Here is a 20,579-nt window from a genome sequence, read left to right on the forward strand (position 1 = left end):
CGGACATGAATGATCTGAAATAAATATATACAAAGCAGTTTAACCGAATTATCAAGGAAACGCAAATTAAGACCACAATGCAGTCCTATGTGGTGGCTCACACCTATAATCTCAACACTTTGGGAAGCCAAGGAAGGCGAATTGCTTGAGCTCAGAAGTTCAAGACCAGCCTGGGCAACATGGTGAAACACCTTCTCTACAAAAAACACGAAAATTATCTGGGTGAGGCTCATGTGCCTGTGGTCCCAGCTCCCCAGGAGGCTGAGGCAAGAGGATCACTTGAGCCCAGGAAGTCGAGACTACAGTGAGTTGAGGTTGCATCACTGCCCTCCAGCCTGAGCAACAGAGTGACATGTGAGACTCAACCTCAAAAAAAAAAAAGACTATAATGGGATACATTTTCTATTTTATACCTAGTAGACTGCACCAATAGTAATCCTTTATGCTACAGGTGGGAGTGCAGATCAGTAAGAATCTTTAAAAAAACAACTGGACATCATCCTGTCATGCTGGACTTTCATATAACTCTACAAACCAACAATTCTACTCATAGATATCTACTCAGATAGGTATCTACCGTACAGAGAAAGTCTTACACATGTGCATCAAGAGAAACACACAAGAAAGTTTGTAGTTCCAAAAAAGAGGAATCAACACAAAGGTTCATCAGCTGGAACATGCATAAATAAAGTATAACCTGCAGAGAAAATGAACATGCACCACATGCAACAACATGGACAATAACATACCAAGTGAAAAAGCAAGTAGCACAAAACAATCTATCAGTTTTGTAATCCTCCAAAACAAGCAAAACCAAACAACATACAGTATTGCTTAGGGATACATATGCCAGTCACAATACTACTTAAAAAAGGGCACGAGAATGTTTCTCTCTGGCAGGAAAGATAGGGGAAGGTGGACAGGGAACAAACCCATAGGCCAGTCAATGGATCTGACATTGTTCCAGTACTTATGTTGGGTAGTGGGTTCATAGGTGTTCACTCCATTATTAAGCTTCACAACTTATATTTGCTACACAGATTATTCTGTAGGCATCAAATATTGTAAGATAAAATATGTTTTCTAATATTTGCTTGGGGTTAAATTTTATAGCACGCAGTAGCAGCCTGTGTAGAAAAAACTTAACAAAAGTCTTGCTAGGAAGGAAATTAAGAAAGAGGCTATGGCCAGAGGGGAATGTGAATGAGAGGCAGAGGGTGTTTTGTTGTTGTTGTTGTTGTTGTTATTGTATGTTTTGTTTTTAATTATGAAATAATTCAAGCATAAAGAAAACACACATCATAATTCAGCCTCCAACCCATCCTCAGCTCTGTCGACCTTAATGTTCTATCATACTTTTCAAAAAAAAAAAAAGGCATTGTAGATACTGTTGAAACTCTCTGTGTCCCTCCCAAAAGAAAGGTAATTAATTATAGTTCATTTTGTTTTAACTAAGAGTTACTAAAGCATGCCTGGATGCTGAGAGGAACTCTCTAGGAGGCAGAAACAGGACCAAGCACTGCTCACTTCTCTCCACGCTATGCTACCAATTCACCTGCAGTGGGCACGTGCTTTCAGGAGTTTTTTGCTTGGTGTAGACAGTTCTATGCCCCTCTTGTTTCAGCACCCTTGTATGAAGGACACGAAGAGCTCTACGGTCATGGAACCAACTCTCACTAACTGACACAGATATCAGGATCCAACCCATGACCACAGTATTACCCCAAGGCTCTAACTAGCTGGTGTAACCAAAAATGGAAAGAAAAAAAAAAGTAGCATTTTGTTTTTCAACTTCAACAGAAAATAACAGTGAAAGAATGGTGATATTTTTCCTAAAATGGACTAACAAGTGTCCTGATTTGGGAGGTGACTTCCAGTAGTAAACAATAAAATAGTTGAGAAAATGGAGTGAGGAGGAAGGGGAGAGAGAGATGTGGTCAACGGAAGAGAGCCAAACGGAATATTAGCCAGGATTTGTAAAAAGGGGAAGCTTCATTTCATTCCTAATCAACAGTTACCAGGTAATTTCCTCCCTGTGACAAAATGCAATCTAACAATAATGCTGCAATTCCAGACAGAGTATCACATAAATTAAATCACCCTCGTAATGTCCATTAACAAAGACATTCACTAACTTCTGTGGCTGTGCTGACACCTGACCATAGGCAGGAGAAGCGAATTCAATTCAACAGGTCTAACAAAACCATCATAATGTTTACTGCTCATAAGAACATAAGCTATAAAAAACCTAAATAGGGCCAGGCACCGTGGCTCACGCCTGTAATCCCAGCATTTTGGGAGGCTGAGTTGGGTGGATCACCTGAGGTCGGGAGTTCCAGACCAGCCTGACCAACAAGGAGAAACCCCGTCTCTACTAAAACTACAAAATTAGCCAGGTGTGGTGGCACACGCCTGTAATTTCAGCTACTCGGGAGCCTGAGGCAGAAGAATCGCCTGAACTCAGGAGGCAAAGTTTACGGTCAGCTGAGATCGTGCCATTGCACTCCAGCCTGGGCAACAAGAGTGAAACTCTGCCTCAAAAAAAAAAAAAAAGCCTAAATAGTACTGAAGTCCATTCAATAAGACTCACTTCCACCCCTGTACCCTTGCAGAATTGCAAAATCAATCTAACACTTTTCTCAGAAAATAAAAGAGCACTTCTCTAGTTAGTGCTTGGTTGCTAAAAAGGTAGTGGCTATCACACAGTAGCTCAATTCGGTCTCACAATTACTGTCGGAATGTGTAACGTATGGTAGATTTTCAAGTATTAGAAAGTTATAGGAAGTTTCACCAAAAACATAACAAAACAAAACAAAGCAAAAAAAACACAAAACCAAGTAGCCACTATGAATGCTCCCCAATGACCTAAAGGTACAGATTTCAAATAAAGTCTACAGAGTTAATTCTCCAACTTCATCACCCACACTGTAGAACCAACAACCCTGTCTCTCACCTAAACTTCTGCAAAAACCTCGCAACTGGTATAGACCACCCACACTGACTCCCCTTTGGGTCCATGTCCCAGACACAAATCTGATTAGCAGCACACTGTCAAGGCTCCCTGTGGCTCTCAGTCTTGCAGGATCTGACACCTACCAACCCCCACCAGCCGCGGCGGCTGGAATCATGCCCTACCTGTCAGCCAAGGAAACTCCACCCATTTAACTCCCCCTCATCTAAAGACCACAGTTCACCTGGGCTGATCTCTGAGCCTTTCGTGACTGCTCTGCTTGGTCAGATATTCCTATTGCAAACTCTTCTCAGGCCACACACCTTCAAATGCAGTATTTGACCTTCTTTGGCTGATTATCCATTAATATCTGTGTCCTCCATGTAGGCCACACCAGAAACATACCTGTCTTGCTCATCATTTTATTTAGAGCAGTCAGAGTATTACCTGACATGTGTAGATGCTAAATAATCATGTACTTAATTTTAAGAGAGTATTTTACTGTTGTCAATTTAAAACAAATATTAACATAATTCAAGTGTGGGGTAAAAAAGATAAGCATGTATATCTAGTGTCCTAGAAGTAAATGAGTACCATCTACACATTCAAAATTTTAATTTCTGCTCAAAAAGGATGCATGGAACATAATTCTCATTGCCTCCCAGACAACCTCTGATATGAAATTTCGGAGTACATTCCTAAAACTACACTTCAAGGGCCAATTTCAAAAACATTCGAATCCATTCTCCTTCCTTTATATTCACATAGAACATGGACACATATATACAGATTTTAGGATTTCTGTTTCAGTTAGAAATGTGAAGTCCGCACTTGGTTATATTTGAAAAGTGTCTTTGGAAAAAGTCTACTTGCATATTTCAACTTATTTTATTTTCTTTTACTTCATTTGATTTTTGAGACAGAGTCTTGCTCTGTTGCCCATACTGGAGTGCAGTGGCGCAATTTCGGCTCACCACAAACTTCGCGTCCTGGGTTCAAGCCATTCTCCTGCCTCGGCCTCCCAACTAGCTGAGATTACAGGTGTCTGCCACCACGCCCAGCTAATTTTTGTATTTTTAGTAGAGACGGGTTTTCTATTAAATAATGAAATCACGTTGGCCAGGCTGGTCTCAAACTCCTGACTTCAAATGATCCGCCTGCCTCGGCCACCCAAAGTGCTGCGATTACAGGCATGAGCCACCCCGCCTGGCCAACATCATTTATTTTAAAAGTACCTTATTTGAATTATTGTAGAACTTTTATTTAACAACTGCAACATCATGTCCCAATGCTGAAGCTGAAATTTGTTGTTCTTTGTAGCACCATAATTTCTAGCACTGTAACTTGTATCTTGGCTCTCAAAAAAAAAACTTTTACTGATTGAATGAATGAATGAATGAACGAATGAATGTGCAAATAAGTAAACTAAAGGTAATAATTCCTAAAAATTCTATCGTTACTCCAGTGAAATACACTCACACTGAAAAAATAACATGGCATGCATTCATACGCTTTCACTTTTCTGAAGCTTTCCACTTCCTTTAAACAATCAAGCCTCAAATAGTTATGGACTATCTCTCATTTTATTCAACTCTAGCAAAATTACTAAGGATTAAAGTGTAGAATTCCCTTACAAGTGGGACACTACAAATGTACACCCCATATAAAAGAGAAATCATTCCAAATGAGCCGGAAAAAGAATAATATGATGTTAATAAAATCACGGGAAAATTAGATGTCAGAAGAAAATTAATCTTGCAGTTAGAAGTAACTAGATTGAAGAATCACAGTGGCCATAAGAGAACAGAAAAGCATTCAATGGTTTGGGGCATCAGTTAGTGGACAATGATGTCCAAGAGGGCACAGAACAAAGAAAAATTATTCAAACAAGCATTAAAACTGACATCGTTTTATCTCTTTTCAAACTTACAAACTGGGTTATGTATGAAATTGGATAGTCAACCTGGAAATATTATTACCACCTGCTTACCAAAGCTTTGCGTTTCAGGTTGCAGGGTTGCAAAATATTTCCAATATAAATCCCTTACTTTTTGAAAAGTGAAGACAAAGGTTGAGGAATTCATAGGTTCTTAACTGTAATCTTTTACACGAGTCTAGAATATCCTCTTTGTCATAAAAAAAATTTTTTTTACTCTATACCAAACACAGTTATTCATTAATAAATTCTTCCTAAGCCAATATCAACTACCATTTGAATTTTTGGCTTCACTATGGAAATTAGACACACATGCTACATTAAAATACTTGCAGGTCACAGAGAGAAAGACACTTTAATCTCAACAATATTTGGGGGAAGGGATGGTATCCATATACACACACACATGTATTTTTCTATTTGTGATGTACTTCTGGTCAGTTTCATTCAAAGGTATACCTGGCCACTCCACAATGTTTTTACAAATATTACATTAGTTTTTGCTAAGATCACAATATCTCCAGAAAAGTTTTAAACACATTTCTCAATATATAATATGGCAACAATAACTATCACATTTCCCTTCCAGCTTTTGACCAAACAATGTGACACTGGTCATGGTGATGCCAGTGATGATAATAAAAATTATAATGATAAATTTTTGCAATCGTAAAATGTTTTAAATACAGCAGTATTCCTTTTTTAAAAAATGTGAAAACCCCTCTTGAATTGTACTGGTGAGTTTCGATTTTGTTTAGTTTTAAGACGCAGCCTTTAAGATCCTACCACTTCCTCAATATGAAACAGCTACTTACCAGCAAACATTGCAAAAGAATCTAGATTTCCAGAATTTGGCTACATGAACAATTTTCTCCAAAGCAGCCTCATTTGGCTCAAGAAAGTTTCCATTGCTGAGTGACATAGTAGGAAGAATTTTGGGAACTGGGGACACAAAAACTTCGATTTCCACCCTGACACTACCATTAAAAACATATACTTTTGGATGGAACTGGATTATAATCTGTAACACCCCCCAATGAAATGCAAACTCAGTAAAGAAAATAAACAGCAACCAAGACAGGAGTTTTTGCCAGGAAATCATCCCATGTGTCTAGACCAGAGTTGACTCCACTGCAGAGCCGAGAAACTTCTCTCTGGGAGATCTCTTTAATCTGCTCTTTCCAGTTTCTTTCATCTGTGCTTGGTTTGCAGTGATCCTGATATGCATGCTCAGTCTCACTACCTACTTGTCAAAATTCTACCATTCCTTCAAGGATTAGAATTGAGTTTTCCTTGAACCCTTCGTTATTAATTTCGCCATGAAAGAAGTAAGTTTTCATTTCTCTAAACTCCCACATGATTGTGTCTTCTCAATGCTAGATGTTAATTACATTCTTACTTTTCTATTTTCTCCTGTTAGAAGAAGCTTGTCCAACCCACAGCCTAACACAAATTCGTAAACTTTCTTAAAACATGAGGGTTTTTTGCAAATTTTTTTTCAGCTCATCAACTATCATTAGTGTATTTTTTGAGTGTCCCAAGACAATTCTTCTTCTTCCAATGTAGCCCAGGGAAGCCAAAAGATTGGACACTCCTGTGTTAGAGTATATGCCCTCTGAGAGAAGATGTCTCTTCCTTATTAAAGCCCTCTATGTCCTCTAATTGCTAACGTGGAGATATGAGCATAGCAGGTACTAAAAAATGTATTAGATGTATGTATTAGATGATCCATCAATCAGAATTAGACTAGATAGATAAAAAGCTGGCTAGCTAGATGCAAACAACATCCCATCTCCATTCCCAGCATATTAAAACCCGAGGGACAAACTGAAGTTATGCTACCAGTCTCCAGATAATAATATAAATAAAGATACTTTTCTAACCATTCATTATCAATTTGTACTCATCTTAAGTGAATATAAAAGCAATTACTGACAAGGTATGCCAATTTGCAAGTTTTTTATGGCTTGCTCTTTAGCATTTTACACCCTATACGAAAACTGGATTGTCCAGAGTTTCAATAAGCTGCATAGATGCTAGGTCTTTTTGCACTTTACCAGTTCTGTAAAGACCCTGTACTTAAGTCTTCACATGGGAAATTTGAGATTAAAAACCTTCCATTTGGATGCCTTGAAATTCAGCTAAGTACCCCCCAAAAGAATGTTTAAATGAATGGAAGATTAAAGCACAGCAGAACATTCTAAGGGGTATCCTGTAATGGGGCTTTGTCACCACCTTCTCTGTTTTTATTGAGCAAGTGGTCTTTTCCCAAGAAGCAGAAAGTTTATATGGCAACCAGCAGTCCAGTTTAACTATTTGAAGTTTAAAATGTCAGAGAAAAAAAGTTTGTAATGGAAATGCTGACAGGCCATGAAGTAAAGAGGCACCAGCAGGTGCTGCTGTAACCCAGGGTCATAATTCAATCAAGCTGGATTTTGACGTCATCTGTTACAGAAAAAAGCCAAATGGTTTATGAACAGCACCAGAACCCCCAAGATTAAATTACAGCCCTGATATTTAATCATGGGTCTTACTTTGTTATTTTTAATAACACAATACATTTTAACAGTTATTTGTCAACTGCCTTGGCCAAATTAGAACACGTGATGACAAGTGGGCTGGATGACAACTTCCATCTTTCACAATCTCAGTTTTTAATAATTTTTTTCAGAAATGGTAGATTATACACGTTTTCCCCTTCTTAAGAAATATACAGTTGGTACCATCGAATTGAGTCCAAGCCTTAATTAAAAGCAGCATGAGGTCTTTGACCAGAGGGTCAGGACATGTGTATTTGTGTCCTATTACAGCCAATAACCAACTGCATGATTTGGGCAAAAGACTTTTAACCCTCCCGAGCCTTTGCTACTTACCTAAAGAATAACAGAGCATCTCTAAAGTATCTTGTAAATGTAAATTTCCATAAAGTATTTACTTCAAACACAAAACTGTGTCATTACTTTGGGATTCCCTGAGGATTTGAATGCGAACTTTTTATAGCAGAAAAGTTGATGGATTTTGTATTTCAGCTAAAATTACTCGGATCAAAGAGGCATTCTAGCACAGGAGAATTTATAAACTAACATTTTTAGAGGCAATGTCAGCATCAGCAAGTGAACAGGTTCTTCAAAAAGTAACGTACAAATACGGCTGCACAAATACTGCCGCACGTGTGAAGGGGTGTTTGCAAAACAAATCAATAAAGGCACATCCAACAATGGATTGCAGTTAATAAACTACATATAGTAATTACCACCAATGCCAGTCTAGAAAGTCATTCATTAAATGTTAATTGTCACACAAAAGTACAAAAGCATCCATTTGAACAATCAATCGTGTGGCTGCACCTTTAAATAAAATACTTTCTTACAGCCCTGAAATTCATCCACGTAAACTGATTTTAAACACACCTGGGTATTTGATATGCTGATTAACTGGGCCCTTATTTATCTTTGAAATGAAAGTAAACATGACAACCTTTTCAACATTTTCACTATTCCTGAAAGTCTAATATAAATATATATATTTAACTATATATAACTTATAAAAAACTGTTAATCTTCTCCAAAGATTATATTATTATTTCTCTTACATCTCTCTCCTAAGTATTAGGAGACATATGGGTCAAAAGTATCCACATAAAACCCAGGCACATACCTTATTCCTAGTCAACTGGCTCACGAATGTACAAAATGGATAGCTCACATATAAGCTAATAAACCTGGTGGTCAGTTGTGAAAATTTTATCCAGAGTAATAACACACCAGTAACAAAAATAACCTTTTAAAAAACCTATAACCTATTTTACATTTTCTAATACTTAGCCCTATCTAATTAACTTGGAAGAACACCTGGCCATAAAAAATAGCTCATAAAATACAAAAAATAATAATAATAATAAAGAAAGGGCAGATTTTTCTGTTCCTACTTAGCTTCATTTTCATGCTATGTCTGTAAAAAATCTGACTTATTCAACATACATATAGATTCTAAAGATTTGGCCAAGAACATTTTGGTTTCTGACTTGTAAACTGAAGAACATTTCAAAACACACCATGTTCCTTATTAGGCAACTTAAGATCTGTTATCTTGGCTTATGGGAACAGATCTAAATAGCATCATAATACTAAACGTTGAAAATCATAGGCCTGGGGCCACCAGGACTCAACTCTATGACTTGGACGAGGTTGCAAACTTCCAATATAAAATGTAGTTTACCATTAGGAGTAAATGTTTGATCTTTAAAGCTTACAAAATTACTTTGTTTATCATAGCAGATGAAAGCAAAAAGGAATAATTTTAAGCTCAAAACAAAACTGTTTATATGACAGTCTTTACTGCTCCATGATTCTAAGCATTTAAGACAGATTCGAGCAATTAACAGCATAAACTTTCATTACATAGTTCTATTATATATGTTTATGTGACTTGGCTGTTCATCTGTTATTTAAGTGATTTCCTCATTACAATAGTAGGGTAAGGATAATTTGCTGATGCTGTCAAAAATGTTAAGCATTTCAGTTTCAACAGTTCTTGGATCCCCACGCTTGTTTAATGCATTTTATTTACTTAAGTCAGTGTCAAATAGAGTACTGCTTCTGCCTTCTGAATTTAGAAAATGTAACATTTTAAGCACATGTCTGGTAACAGACATATCAAATCTTCAAAACTGCTTATTTTAGTGATGCAGATAGAATTTAGGTTATTGTTCTTGAATATTAGGTTTCAAAGATCTAACAACAAACTGCAAAATTTTTTTATATTTAAAGAGAAGAGATCCTTATTTTTTACATATTAATACATCAGGCTTGGTTACCTCAAATTCTGAATTGATTAGCTACATAAAAACATGTTTTCACTGGCATCCACGTAGACTATCAACTTACAATAGAATGAAAGCATAACTTTTTAAATATCTACTGTATTTTCTTGGTAAAACTAATAAAGATAGGAGAAAGACATATTTAGTCACATTGAAATCTGTCATAAATTAGAAGGGTAGCTTATTTGGATACAAAGGCAAGAAAAATAATGGGTATGGTTTACATCATTACATTAGGTATGTTTTTTAAAATGCTATCTACCCTACAGATCATGGATAATATTTCGTGCCAAACCTCAATATCACATTGTTTGCCTATATAATCTTGAAAAAATGAGCTATCTGACGTGTGTGTGTGTGTGTGTGTGTGTGTGTGTGTGTGTGTGTGTGTGTCTGTGTGTAGAATTCAGGACTTTGAGCTAGACAAACCTGAGGTTAAAACCTAATTTCATTATTGGCTACCTTAAGATCAAGTTGTTTAACATCTCTCTCAGTTTCCTCAGCTATGAATACAGAATAGTAGTAATCCTGGATCTCACTAGGTTCTTGTGAGGATTTAAAAAATACAACAGGTATAAGGTACACAGCACACCTCTCCAACACACTGAGAAGCACTATGACATGCTCACCCACACTATTATTTTACGCAACATCATGCAAAACAGTCACAGGGAAGACCAGGCAAAAGAGAATGATCAATAAGCCAAAATTCAGCTCCAAACCTAAAAAAGTTTTCAGAAAGCACATGCACATACAGAAGCATATATGCACAAATATCAGCACACTAATCCTCATGCCCCACTATGTAGTACAAATGACAGAAAGACAGCAGTGAGACCACGATTATTTCCAATAAAGGATTTGCAGGGCCATAGAGAATCAGCAAATAAAAACTTGTTTTTTAAAATCACAAATAAAAAAGCACAGTTTGGAACTCCTTATCTTGGGCCTCAAGTTTTCTTTGCCTGTAATGATGAAGGCACTGGGCAACATTTCTAACGGGTTTCTATGCCCAAAATTCTATGATTCTAACATAATGGGTTTAATGCCACTGTACTTCTTTTAACCTGTTAAATTACTCTGCCCTTTACAAAAAGCCACAGCTCCCTTATGAATTATACCATTTATGATCTTAAGGGTGTTTTCACTCACTTATATACACACACACAATATTAAGCAGCTCTCAACAAATACCTTTAAGGGGAAACCAATTTTTTTTTTCATGCCATCACTATGAACTCAAAATTAATTCAGGATGTGACCATGTGAATTTTCTGTATCATACAAAACTACCCACCGGATTGATTTTTTTCCGCCTCAATGAATTCACTAAATTGGCATATCATTTTTGTGTCATGTGGATATAGGTTAGCTAACTTACGTAAATTTCAGGCAATACTTTCCTCTTCCAAAAATGACCCACTACAGAGATGTGGTGTGTTTTATAATGCTGCTCTGGTTCAAACACTCGTTCATTTGACAATCTTTTCACAATACCTGAACACTTCAGTAAAACTAAACAATTACAGGGGAAAAAGCTCAACTTTTAAACCAAGGGAGAAAGATGTAGTATCTGTCATAGACCTGCAGTAAATACATGTAACAGATGTGACCAGGCCTGATCTAACAAGTTCTTTAGAATACATCATTTTAGTGGCCCAACTTTCAAATGACTTTTTCAAAAGATGCCAAAGCTAGTATGTTTATCTTTTCCTCACAGGAGTCAAAGGTAACCAAATAAACTGCCCTTCTGCTATATCAGAAAATTAAGCCCATACTCATCAATAACTTATAGACTGTTTATATGATTTTCTTTTTTTGGTAACTTAGGCATCCTACTTTTCAAGAAGAGTAACTTTCCAATCATCCAGGCATGTGGATGCTTTTAGTTTGTTTCAAGATCAGTGATATAACGGATATTAAATCCCTTTGTTTAAGTTACCATATAGGTTACAACTATTTCTTAAAAATAATTCCAGAGCCCACCAATTTTCCCTGTTAAGGTCATCGAAGCTCTGAACCATCATGGCCGAATTGTTTTAGTGCTTTCTGCTGAACACCTGCAAACATCAAACAAAAACTGCTAGTCCTTTCCTGGGTTGACAAAAGCCTTTCATGTGAAAAATGCTCCCTGGGAATGTCAGGCTGTAGCTCAGGTTACATTCCATTCTCCCTAGCAGCCTCACCATTTCTTAAGGTGGTAGGAAAAACCATGTTTGTGAAATGAAAGATTAAAGGGAATATGGCCACACTTTATTTTTATTCTCACATTGCAAATCACTATGGAGCATCCTGTATTAATGGAATCAAAAGCTATTGGGAACTCGAAGCATGAATCATTGCCATGCCTCACTTTGAAAAACTATAGCTGATTTTTCAAATAGGAACAGTTTACTTATACTTGAGATCTTTTTTTTTTTCCTAAATCCAAGTTTCAAAGCAACCCATGAAAGGGACATCTGAGTCCACTCAAGACAATGGATATTAACTTGAAGTAAATTCAGAAAATGATTTCTCTCTCCAAAGTTTCCTAGTTGATCCTACCAATTAAAGGGCAAAATGCAGTTTTCATGATTTTTAAAATGTGTTACGCTTTTAAAAAAGATTTAACTCTTTTAAGTGGGAATACAACCTGTTTTCTTAACTAATAGCCCTGTGTTCAAATATATCTTGATAGAAGAAAACTGCACACTCCAATCTGTACCTTATATATTATAATCACCATCATACTACATGAAATTAATACCCTGCATTCTCAATCAGACAGCCAGAATAAAAGACCACTACATTTTTTACCCTTACAAGTAAACATTTGGTACTGAAAACACCACTTCTGGTACAATGTAACTTCAAGTTCCACACCTTCAAAATAATCACTGTGTATGCATTAGAAGTAGTGTAACATAACTTACTAAGAGTGAAGTCTCTCTCCAGGTTTGCATGCATGAACCTGTATGTGTGTGTGTGTGTGTGTGTGTGTGTGTGAGAGAGAGACTGTCTTAAGAACTGTATAAGTGTTGATACATGATCACTTACCAAAATGCATTAATACATATTCAACTTATGGAGCCTGTACTCTCTCTAAACATTTAAACATCACAACAAGAACTTTATTTAAATGTGAACATAGAAAATGGATCAGACATACAGTTGTCTTTTTAAATGTAACACAATCTCATATTTCTAAACACCTTACTTTATTAAATGATATCTAAAGTAACATACTTATTATAAATGCATGTTTTCACAACACTGCAAACTAGTTTTTTAGCACTGACTTTAAACGTAGCCTATCTCTGTGCCTGACATAAGCTACTTTTAGATTTAAACTGAATACACGTTTTTAAGTTAAGACATAAAAAAATACTGTCAAAGATAGTTACAGTTTTGATCTTGTCTAACATGAAAAATTAATTTGTCCACAAAAGATACTTGTCCTTACCTTTACGTCAAACATGCATATTCATATTTTCCATCTTAAAAGTTGCATAGAGGATACCACACAGAAATTTAAAGATATAACACTAATATAAAAACTGTCCCAAGTCCCTAAGTGGAAAACATAACAAGGTCCAGGATAGTAAAACACAAACATATTGTCTGTCAATGGTCCTTTTAATCAAAAAACTAAAATAAAAATACAACAGGCATCTCACATTTTTTAAAACAAGTTACAGAGACACAAATTCCCTAAACTTAGGTGGGCAACAGAAGGGGAAGGAACTTATTTGGAAATGAACAACTTTTAAAAGCCATTAGTTTTATAAAAATATAACAATTACACAAATCACATAAGTGACCAAACTTCTTTCGTTGCTATAGCACCAAACGAATATTAAGAGATGTTAAATTATATTCATAGTTGACAGACAATTCCACTGGCATCTCACAGCTAAAAGAACGTCAACATTTACCAGTCTGACTTAAGAACAGTACTCGGCCTAATGTACTGTTACATACCATTGCCAAAACTCCTAAAATACTACAGCTGTTTAACAAGCATAAATGGATTTAAGCCTCGGACTTAAAGGACAGCAGGCAACGATGTATAACTTTTTCTTATTTGAAATTCATTGGATTAAAAAAATACACTTTAAATGTATATTTTCACTCTGCACTTTTAATAAGAGATATTCAAATAGCCCTGTAATAAACCCCTCCTTAGATGCCAGATAATCACTGTGCACACAGATTCCTTTGTGAATAGTGCTAGCGTCTTTTTTGAGCATCACCCAAAGATCTTTCATTTATAAAACGTAAAAGTCCTTCCAGATTTGCAACTTTAAATACAGTAAAAATTCATTGCACAAGTAAATCATTGGGGAAAAGAAACAGCTAAAGCATCAATAAGGGCATCTTAAATATAAATGAATTCATATTTAGCCTCTAAGATTAGCAAGAGGCTATTTACAGCTATGGTTTACTACATAGCATTCATTTGCAGAATTAAGTGTTCATTTCTTTAAAAGGGTTAACTGTATACAGTACCTAATAAATGATATTATTTACAAGGGATTTTCCCATTTTATGAATGTTAGAGATTTTTTCCCCTTATTTTCAAATAGGAAACATTAATTTATTCCCCATGTTAACACTGGTCTTATCTTTATGTGTTTGATTACAACTGTATTAGAAAATTGCTTTTAAATTAAGTGATGGAATTTTGAAAGAGTTTTCTTGACTTAAAAAAAAAAGACCGAATTTTAATTGCACAAGATAACATTTTGTGTAAGATATACCACTGATGGGTAATGCAATAACCATATGATTATAGGCTAAAATTCAATGACTTTTTCAGAACACTTCAACAGAGCCAAAAACATATAATTGAGTAAATAAACAGCCAAAAACATTTAACTTCACACTAAGAAAAGAATTTACATACTTGAGCCAGTAAAATGTCCACTTGCCAAAGAAGTTGGTCCATTTTTCCCACTGCTTACAGGAGGTGAAAACATCTAAAAGAAACAAAGAAATATTACAGTTGAAAATAAGACATTTGTGCCTTCAGAGCTCCTCAAAGATCTTTCATACTGTTACCAAACAGCTTAGAGTTTATGCTAAGGGTTTATTTAGTAAAATACATCACCATCCAACTTAAAACTAAAAGAGAAACAACATTTCAAATCCCACCCCCAGCCCCCATTATCACTCTGTTCTTTCTTTTTCCTCAGGTTCATTAGATGGCCAAGCAGAACTACTACATTTGGAACAAACAGAGTCCCCATAATGCTATCAAGATTCAGGTTGGAGGCCAGCAGCCTCTCTAGAAAAACACTAGTTTCATCAAGGAGAAGAAAAAAGTTGTTTGTTTTATACTGGAAACCTTGGCCATAAACGTGGCAATGTCCATTTCCATCTCGTATAGGATTTGCCTGTCATACGTGAACCCAAATAAAAATAAAAGTGCCACCTGCACTAAATTCTCATTTCGTCTCTAACAGGAGAGCAATTGGAAGCAAGACTCTCTCTCTCTCTCTCTCACTCTCACTCTCTCTTTCACTCCCTCTCTCTCCAGCATTTATTTCGACCCTAATTGGTTTCCCTCTTCTTCGACGTATCTAGTGGATAATGCACACCTTCCCTGAGTCAGAGCCTGCAAAAAGCAAAGGAACGAATGGAGAAAGTGCAACAAGCAGAAAGGGGGCTGCAAAGCTGCCTGCCTAGGGCTACGTTTCCTGGCAAAACTTCCGAAAGCCATTTCTCCAAAAGAAGGTCTAGAAGAGGAGGAGGAGGACGAGAAGGAGGAGGAGGAGGAGGAGGAGCAGCAGCAGCAGCAGCAGCAGCAGCAGCAGCAGGAAAGAGCCCCACTTGGAAGGCGGTTTGGATTTTATTTGTGTGTTTTGTGGATTCTTTTTATTTTGCTTTACAAATGCATCTTACACCAAACTCATCTGGCATTAAAAATGAATTCATTCTCCTGACATGTCTGGGACTTGGTTTAGGAAAGGGAAGCAGAGGGATGGAGAAGGACCAAGTACAGCCGTAAAACTCCACAAGTGTGTTAAGTTCCGCTTTGTGCTGATGCCACGACTACGAAATTTACCAAAACAGTCCAAAAGGTTCTAAAGAATGTATGCTCAGCATATCCACACTAGTTTTAAGAATTCTAGGAAAAGATGTAACTAGGAGGTAAGATGTAACTAACAGGTCCTACTAATCCAAAGCATCATCAGCTTAAAACTTTAAAGAGACAACTGGGTCTCCTATTTTCTATTTGCCATTTCCAAAAACAATAAATAAAAGGAAGAATAGTGTGCAAAGTATAAGTAGTCTCAATGTTCAGACATGGCCAACTTTTAGGGGTGGTTTACAGTTTTAGGGGTGTCTATTTTTGCTTTCCACTGCGGTGAGATTCCATTATTTGGGGTAATCAGTGGGTCGGGAATTGAAGGCCAGTAACAAAACTCAAAAAAACAAAAAGCCTGAATCTTCCATCACACCCCAAAATTATAGTTAAAAACTTGTCAAAAAGACCTTCATATTTACCAAGGATTCAGCCAATTAAAAATTATTACTGTCCTTTGGATTCCTACTGGTTTCTAGCTGAAGTGTTTGGGTTTTTGTTTTGTTTTTTTCACAGCTGTTGTTAGTTTCCACCGTTCTTTCTTACCGCACTGAAATCCAGTAAATCACTCAGCTCTTTGTCCGTCCCTAAGGCAGCCATTCGCTGTTGGTGATGCATTTTAGCAAAATCACACAAACCTAGAAACATGGAAATAACCGCAATCAGAAAATCCAGTCCCAATCCTTGGAGAAAACACAATCGGATTTTTGGAGACTGGGGGGTTGGGGGTAGGGACGTGGGGGCGGGTGGGATTAAGGTGGAAAGGAGGAAGGGATGGGAGACTTGTTGTTGGGTTGGGTTTGGTTTTGTTTTTTTAAGATGGAATAGGCAGCAATAGCAAAAAAAAAAAAAAAAAAAAAAAAAAAAGAAATTTTATTTCCAAAAAAAAAAAAAAAAAAAAAAAAAACACAAAAAAAAAAAAAACCGGGAAAAAAAAAAAAAAAAAAAAAAAAAAAAAAAGCCGCTCTTCAGCGCATCATTTTATGCAACAGGAGGTAGAGCGAGAAATGAATGGATCACAGAGAAAAGAGAAACTACTGAGAACGATCCGGTCTCAACTTTCCCCCCACCCTGCACCCCACCCCCCTCGCACACTCACACTCGCACACGCACACGCACACACACTCGCACACACCACTCCCCTCCGCTTTTCAAAGTAGCTATCAAGAAATTAAAGATGAGCGTCTCTGGAGTGAAAACACGTCCAAAGGGGGAGGGGTGGGGTGACAGGGTGGGGGGAGTGGAGTGGAGGGTCGGGTCCTGTAATTGTCCAGCACCCTAATTTGTGAAAGAAAGGGGTTATAAAAATTAAAGTCAGGCCCCTGGCAAAGTCCTCGGTCCCTCCGAGGGGGCATCGCGGGGAGGGGCGGGGGGGCTGGCGGCGAGGGGGAGGGAAGCGGCGGGAGGGGAAGGGGTGTCTCTTCTGGGAGCGCCGGGCGCCGGGAGCCCGCGGCGCGGGAGGCGCGGAGCCGCGTGCGGGGCCGCCGAGCCCGAGCCCCGCGCCGCCGGGCGCCTCCGCCCCGCCGAGCCCCGCCGGCGCCGGTACCTACCGCCCGCGCGCGAGAAGGGGCTCTCCGTGCACCGCCGGCGCCGAGGCGGCGTTCATGTCTAACCGCCGCCGCCACCGCCGCCGCCTGCTCCTGCGCCCGCTCCCGCGCCTGCTGCCTCCCCGCCGCCGCCGCTGCCGCCGCCGCCACTACAGATCCGCAGACACACAGCCAAGATCCCTGACTCTTAACACCAACTCTCTTCTCCGGGGAGGGGAGGGGACGGAGGGAAGGGGGGAGGGGGAAACACGCCGAGGCGCACGGAATTGCAAGTTCAGCAAAGAAATGGGTGGGGGGGCTCCGGCGGGGAGACGCGACTTGCTCCGGGTCGGGCAGGCTAGGATGCATCCCCCTCGCACCCACCCCAAGGGAAAAAAAAAAAAAAAAAACTCAACAACTCCCCCGCCTCGCCAAAAAATACAAACGAAAATTCATCGAGCACCTCATTTTTCCTCAGATCGTCAGTTACAATCTGAAGCCTGAACAGTTCAGTTTTTGCCCGTTGCATCCCTCGGAGGCACTTTGAAATTTATTCGAGTTTACATCCCTTCACTTCTTTCTTTCTCTTACTCTCGTTCCCTCTCACTCACACATCCACACACGGCAAAGCAAGTTTATACTAGGCTGCAAATACACGTGATGCAAAAAGACTTTGCCAAGAGGAACAATATTTTTCTTTTTCGTCTATAAATCAAGCCACATTTTCCTGGGGAGATTTTCGTTTCGGTAGTTTTGCGTTGGGGGCGAAATCTGAATTGCACACTTTCTTTCCCCTCCCTTTTAAGTCACAGAATAGTATAACTGCAAACTTCGGGGAAAAAAAAAAAAAAGGACAATTTTTGGGGGTGGATGTTGTTTTGTTTTTGCACTTGAGTTCCTAGGCACGCTAAGTCCCTGTTCGCCAACACTGTTAAGTTTTTAATTCAACATTTACCATTATAGGCCCTGTATGCTCTTAAAACATACTTTTTCACATCACTTTTTAGGATAAAATTTAAGCTTCATAATTCTATCGTTTTGTAATAACAAGCGTGCTTTATCCGGTATATGCAACATACGCTATTTTAACGTGTGTTTGGAAAAAAAAAAAAAACCACATTCTACAAACCCTGGTATTGCTAGATGTGCAAGTACATACACAAAATGCATGCACACACTTTTTCCCATTGGCAATTATTTAATAGGTTGTCCCTTTTGTTTTAATAAAACATCGGGATCGACATTTTAAAAATTAAATTCAATTACAAACAGTTTACTCTGACGGCAAATTGAAACGTTACCTTAAATGGCCACAAATATTCTCACAATATTCCAAGGAAAGAGACTTTAAAAAGATAGACAAAAATCTTCTGCAAGTACTTAGTATCTCACATGTGTATCCCCAAAAAGTATTTTAACTGGTACTCAGTCCTGCTCCAGGGATATCCACAGATTACAAGATTATGCACCTGGCTCTGGTTTTTGCATTTTCCACCATAAAACTGCAACAAAATTCCCTCCCCCAAAAAAGAAATCATTAAAAAAAAAATCCAACAACTTTTTCTTATTGTTTATAAAAAACAAAAATCAACACAGGATAGTTATAATTTTTCCTCAAACAAATCTTGTTGGTGATTTTTTTTCTTCTTCTCTCAAGTATTAAACTTGTTCCAAGTTTAGAGGTGTCTCATCATCATCATCCTCCTCCTCATCATCATCACCATGGACTCCCCCGTGGAGTCACATTGATAATAATAGGTTTCCCTGAAAGATACATTGTAATCCATTCACATCCGGGAACTGCGGGCTTATAAAGAGAAGGAGCTGCGGCCGCTGCTGCTCCTCCAGACAATGACTGGGAAGGGGCGGGGCGGGAGCGGGCGACCATAGAGTGGTAAACAGAGCTCCTAGAAAGGCGTCCAAGATGGCGGTGCGCGTCGACCACGCCTCCTCCAGGAGCGGAGGCGGGTGGCTGTCCTCGGGTGGGCGTCGCGCGTGGGGCGGCACTGCGGGAGTTCCCGAGGCCGAGGTCGTTCGCAGGCCCCATTTCCCTGCGCTCTTATTCGTGTTGCCGCTTCTTGGCCGTCCTTGCTCTTTAACACAAAAGTGTAGTTTCGGCATAAATTTACAAATTAAACTCCACAGACTTCTGCAGCGAAGTGAGATCCCCCCAGGTCTCCCTGAGGAAGGCTCGGGAAGGACTGGGCCGACCTTCCTCACAGCAAGCCCGACCCTGGGTTCTCCCACTTTGTGGAGCCGGATTTCTCAGGGAGCCTTGGGTGGCATGGGAAAAGGCCTCTGAGCCAAGTTGGTCCTAGGCTGAAAGAGGGATAAACTCCCCCACCCTATCTTCTTACAGGTCCATGGAATTGTGAGGACTTTCTAAGTCCGGAAAGTCTTCACTTGGAGAAGACTTTCATCTGTTGCTTTGTAGACTCAAATGTAGTTTGTACCATTAGCCACGACTGGCTCAACTTCCATTTGTGGCCAAGCAGTTACCTTCTCTAGCCTGTTTTCTGGTCTGTGAAAAGCACATAATGCCCACTTTATGAATTTTGTAGTGGATACCGATAAAGATGAAGCCACCGTGAAAGGAATAATTCCTTTCCATGTCTAATTCATTGCTAAATCAACTGAAACCTCTAACCTAGCCAGTGGAATTTTAAATGGAAATTTCCCTACTCCAGAAGAATAGCTTTTAGTCCTTGCAACAGAAAAGCAAGTAACAATAACGACAGGTAACACATATAATATGTTTACTATGTGCCAAACACTGTTCTTATAATTTCACAAATATTGGTTACTTTAAGCCTAAGAATAACCCTACGGAGTGTGTGTTACTACCCTATTTTGTATATTGGGCAACAGAAGCAAGTAAAATTCGGTTGCTTGACCCAGGGAAGAAGTTTTCTAAGTGGTACAAACTTGCCTAACTGTCACACAACTATATTGAGTGACAGAGCCCACCGTTGAAACCAGTCTGTGATCATAGTCCACATTCAACCATATTCCTATACCATCTGGCAGTGGGAACATCCTAATCTCCATTTTTCTGATGAAAGTTTGTGGCAATAACAGAGTTCAGATCGATTTCGGGGATCTTTTATTTACATGTAAGTTTTTACAGAACAAGAATAAAGGCATTTATTGGTTGTTTCCTGTACGTTCATACATGGTGAAGATTCCTGTCTTCCATCCCCATTCTGTGTTCCCATCTTAGAATCATAGCTTACATTTAGACATTACTTTATGCTGCATTATCACAAGCATCATCCCCA

General features: G+C 38.5%; 1 protein-coding gene across 19 annotated transcripts in view; it reads right to left on the reverse strand.

Moving 5' to 3' along the window:
- The window catches only part of TCF4 (transcription factor 4), a 366,024-nt gene extending 346,875 nt beyond the window's left edge, over nucleotides 1–19,149 (reverse strand). For 3 of the 19 annotated variants that reach the window (XM_021930153.2, XM_021930154.2, XM_021930151.2), the window contains exons 1-2: nucleotides 15,122–15,415; nucleotides 14,594–14,666 (exon numbers count right to left, since the gene is read on the reverse strand). In XM_021930153.2, the coding sequence (XP_021785845.1) occupies nucleotides 14,594–14,666 (73 nt within the window). In that variant the 5' untranslated portion in view covers nucleotides 15,122–15,415. Of the gene's footprint in view, nucleotides 1–14,593; nucleotides 14,667–15,034; nucleotides 15,076–15,121; nucleotides 15,430–16,321; nucleotides 16,414–17,325; nucleotides 17,985–18,602 lie in introns of those variants that run through there. The other 16 variants (XM_021930145.2, XM_021930142.2, XM_021930140.2 and 13 more) reach the window with 13 other exon arrangements.
- Between the last annotated feature and the right edge of the window lie 1,430 nt (nucleotides 19,150–20,579).

This window comes from Papio anubis, chromosome 19, assembly GCF_008728515.1.
Source record: "Papio anubis isolate 15944 chromosome 19, Panubis1.0, whole genome shotgun sequence".
Classification (NCBI taxonomy): Eukaryota; Metazoa; Chordata; class Mammalia; order Primates; family Cercopithecidae; genus Papio; species Papio anubis.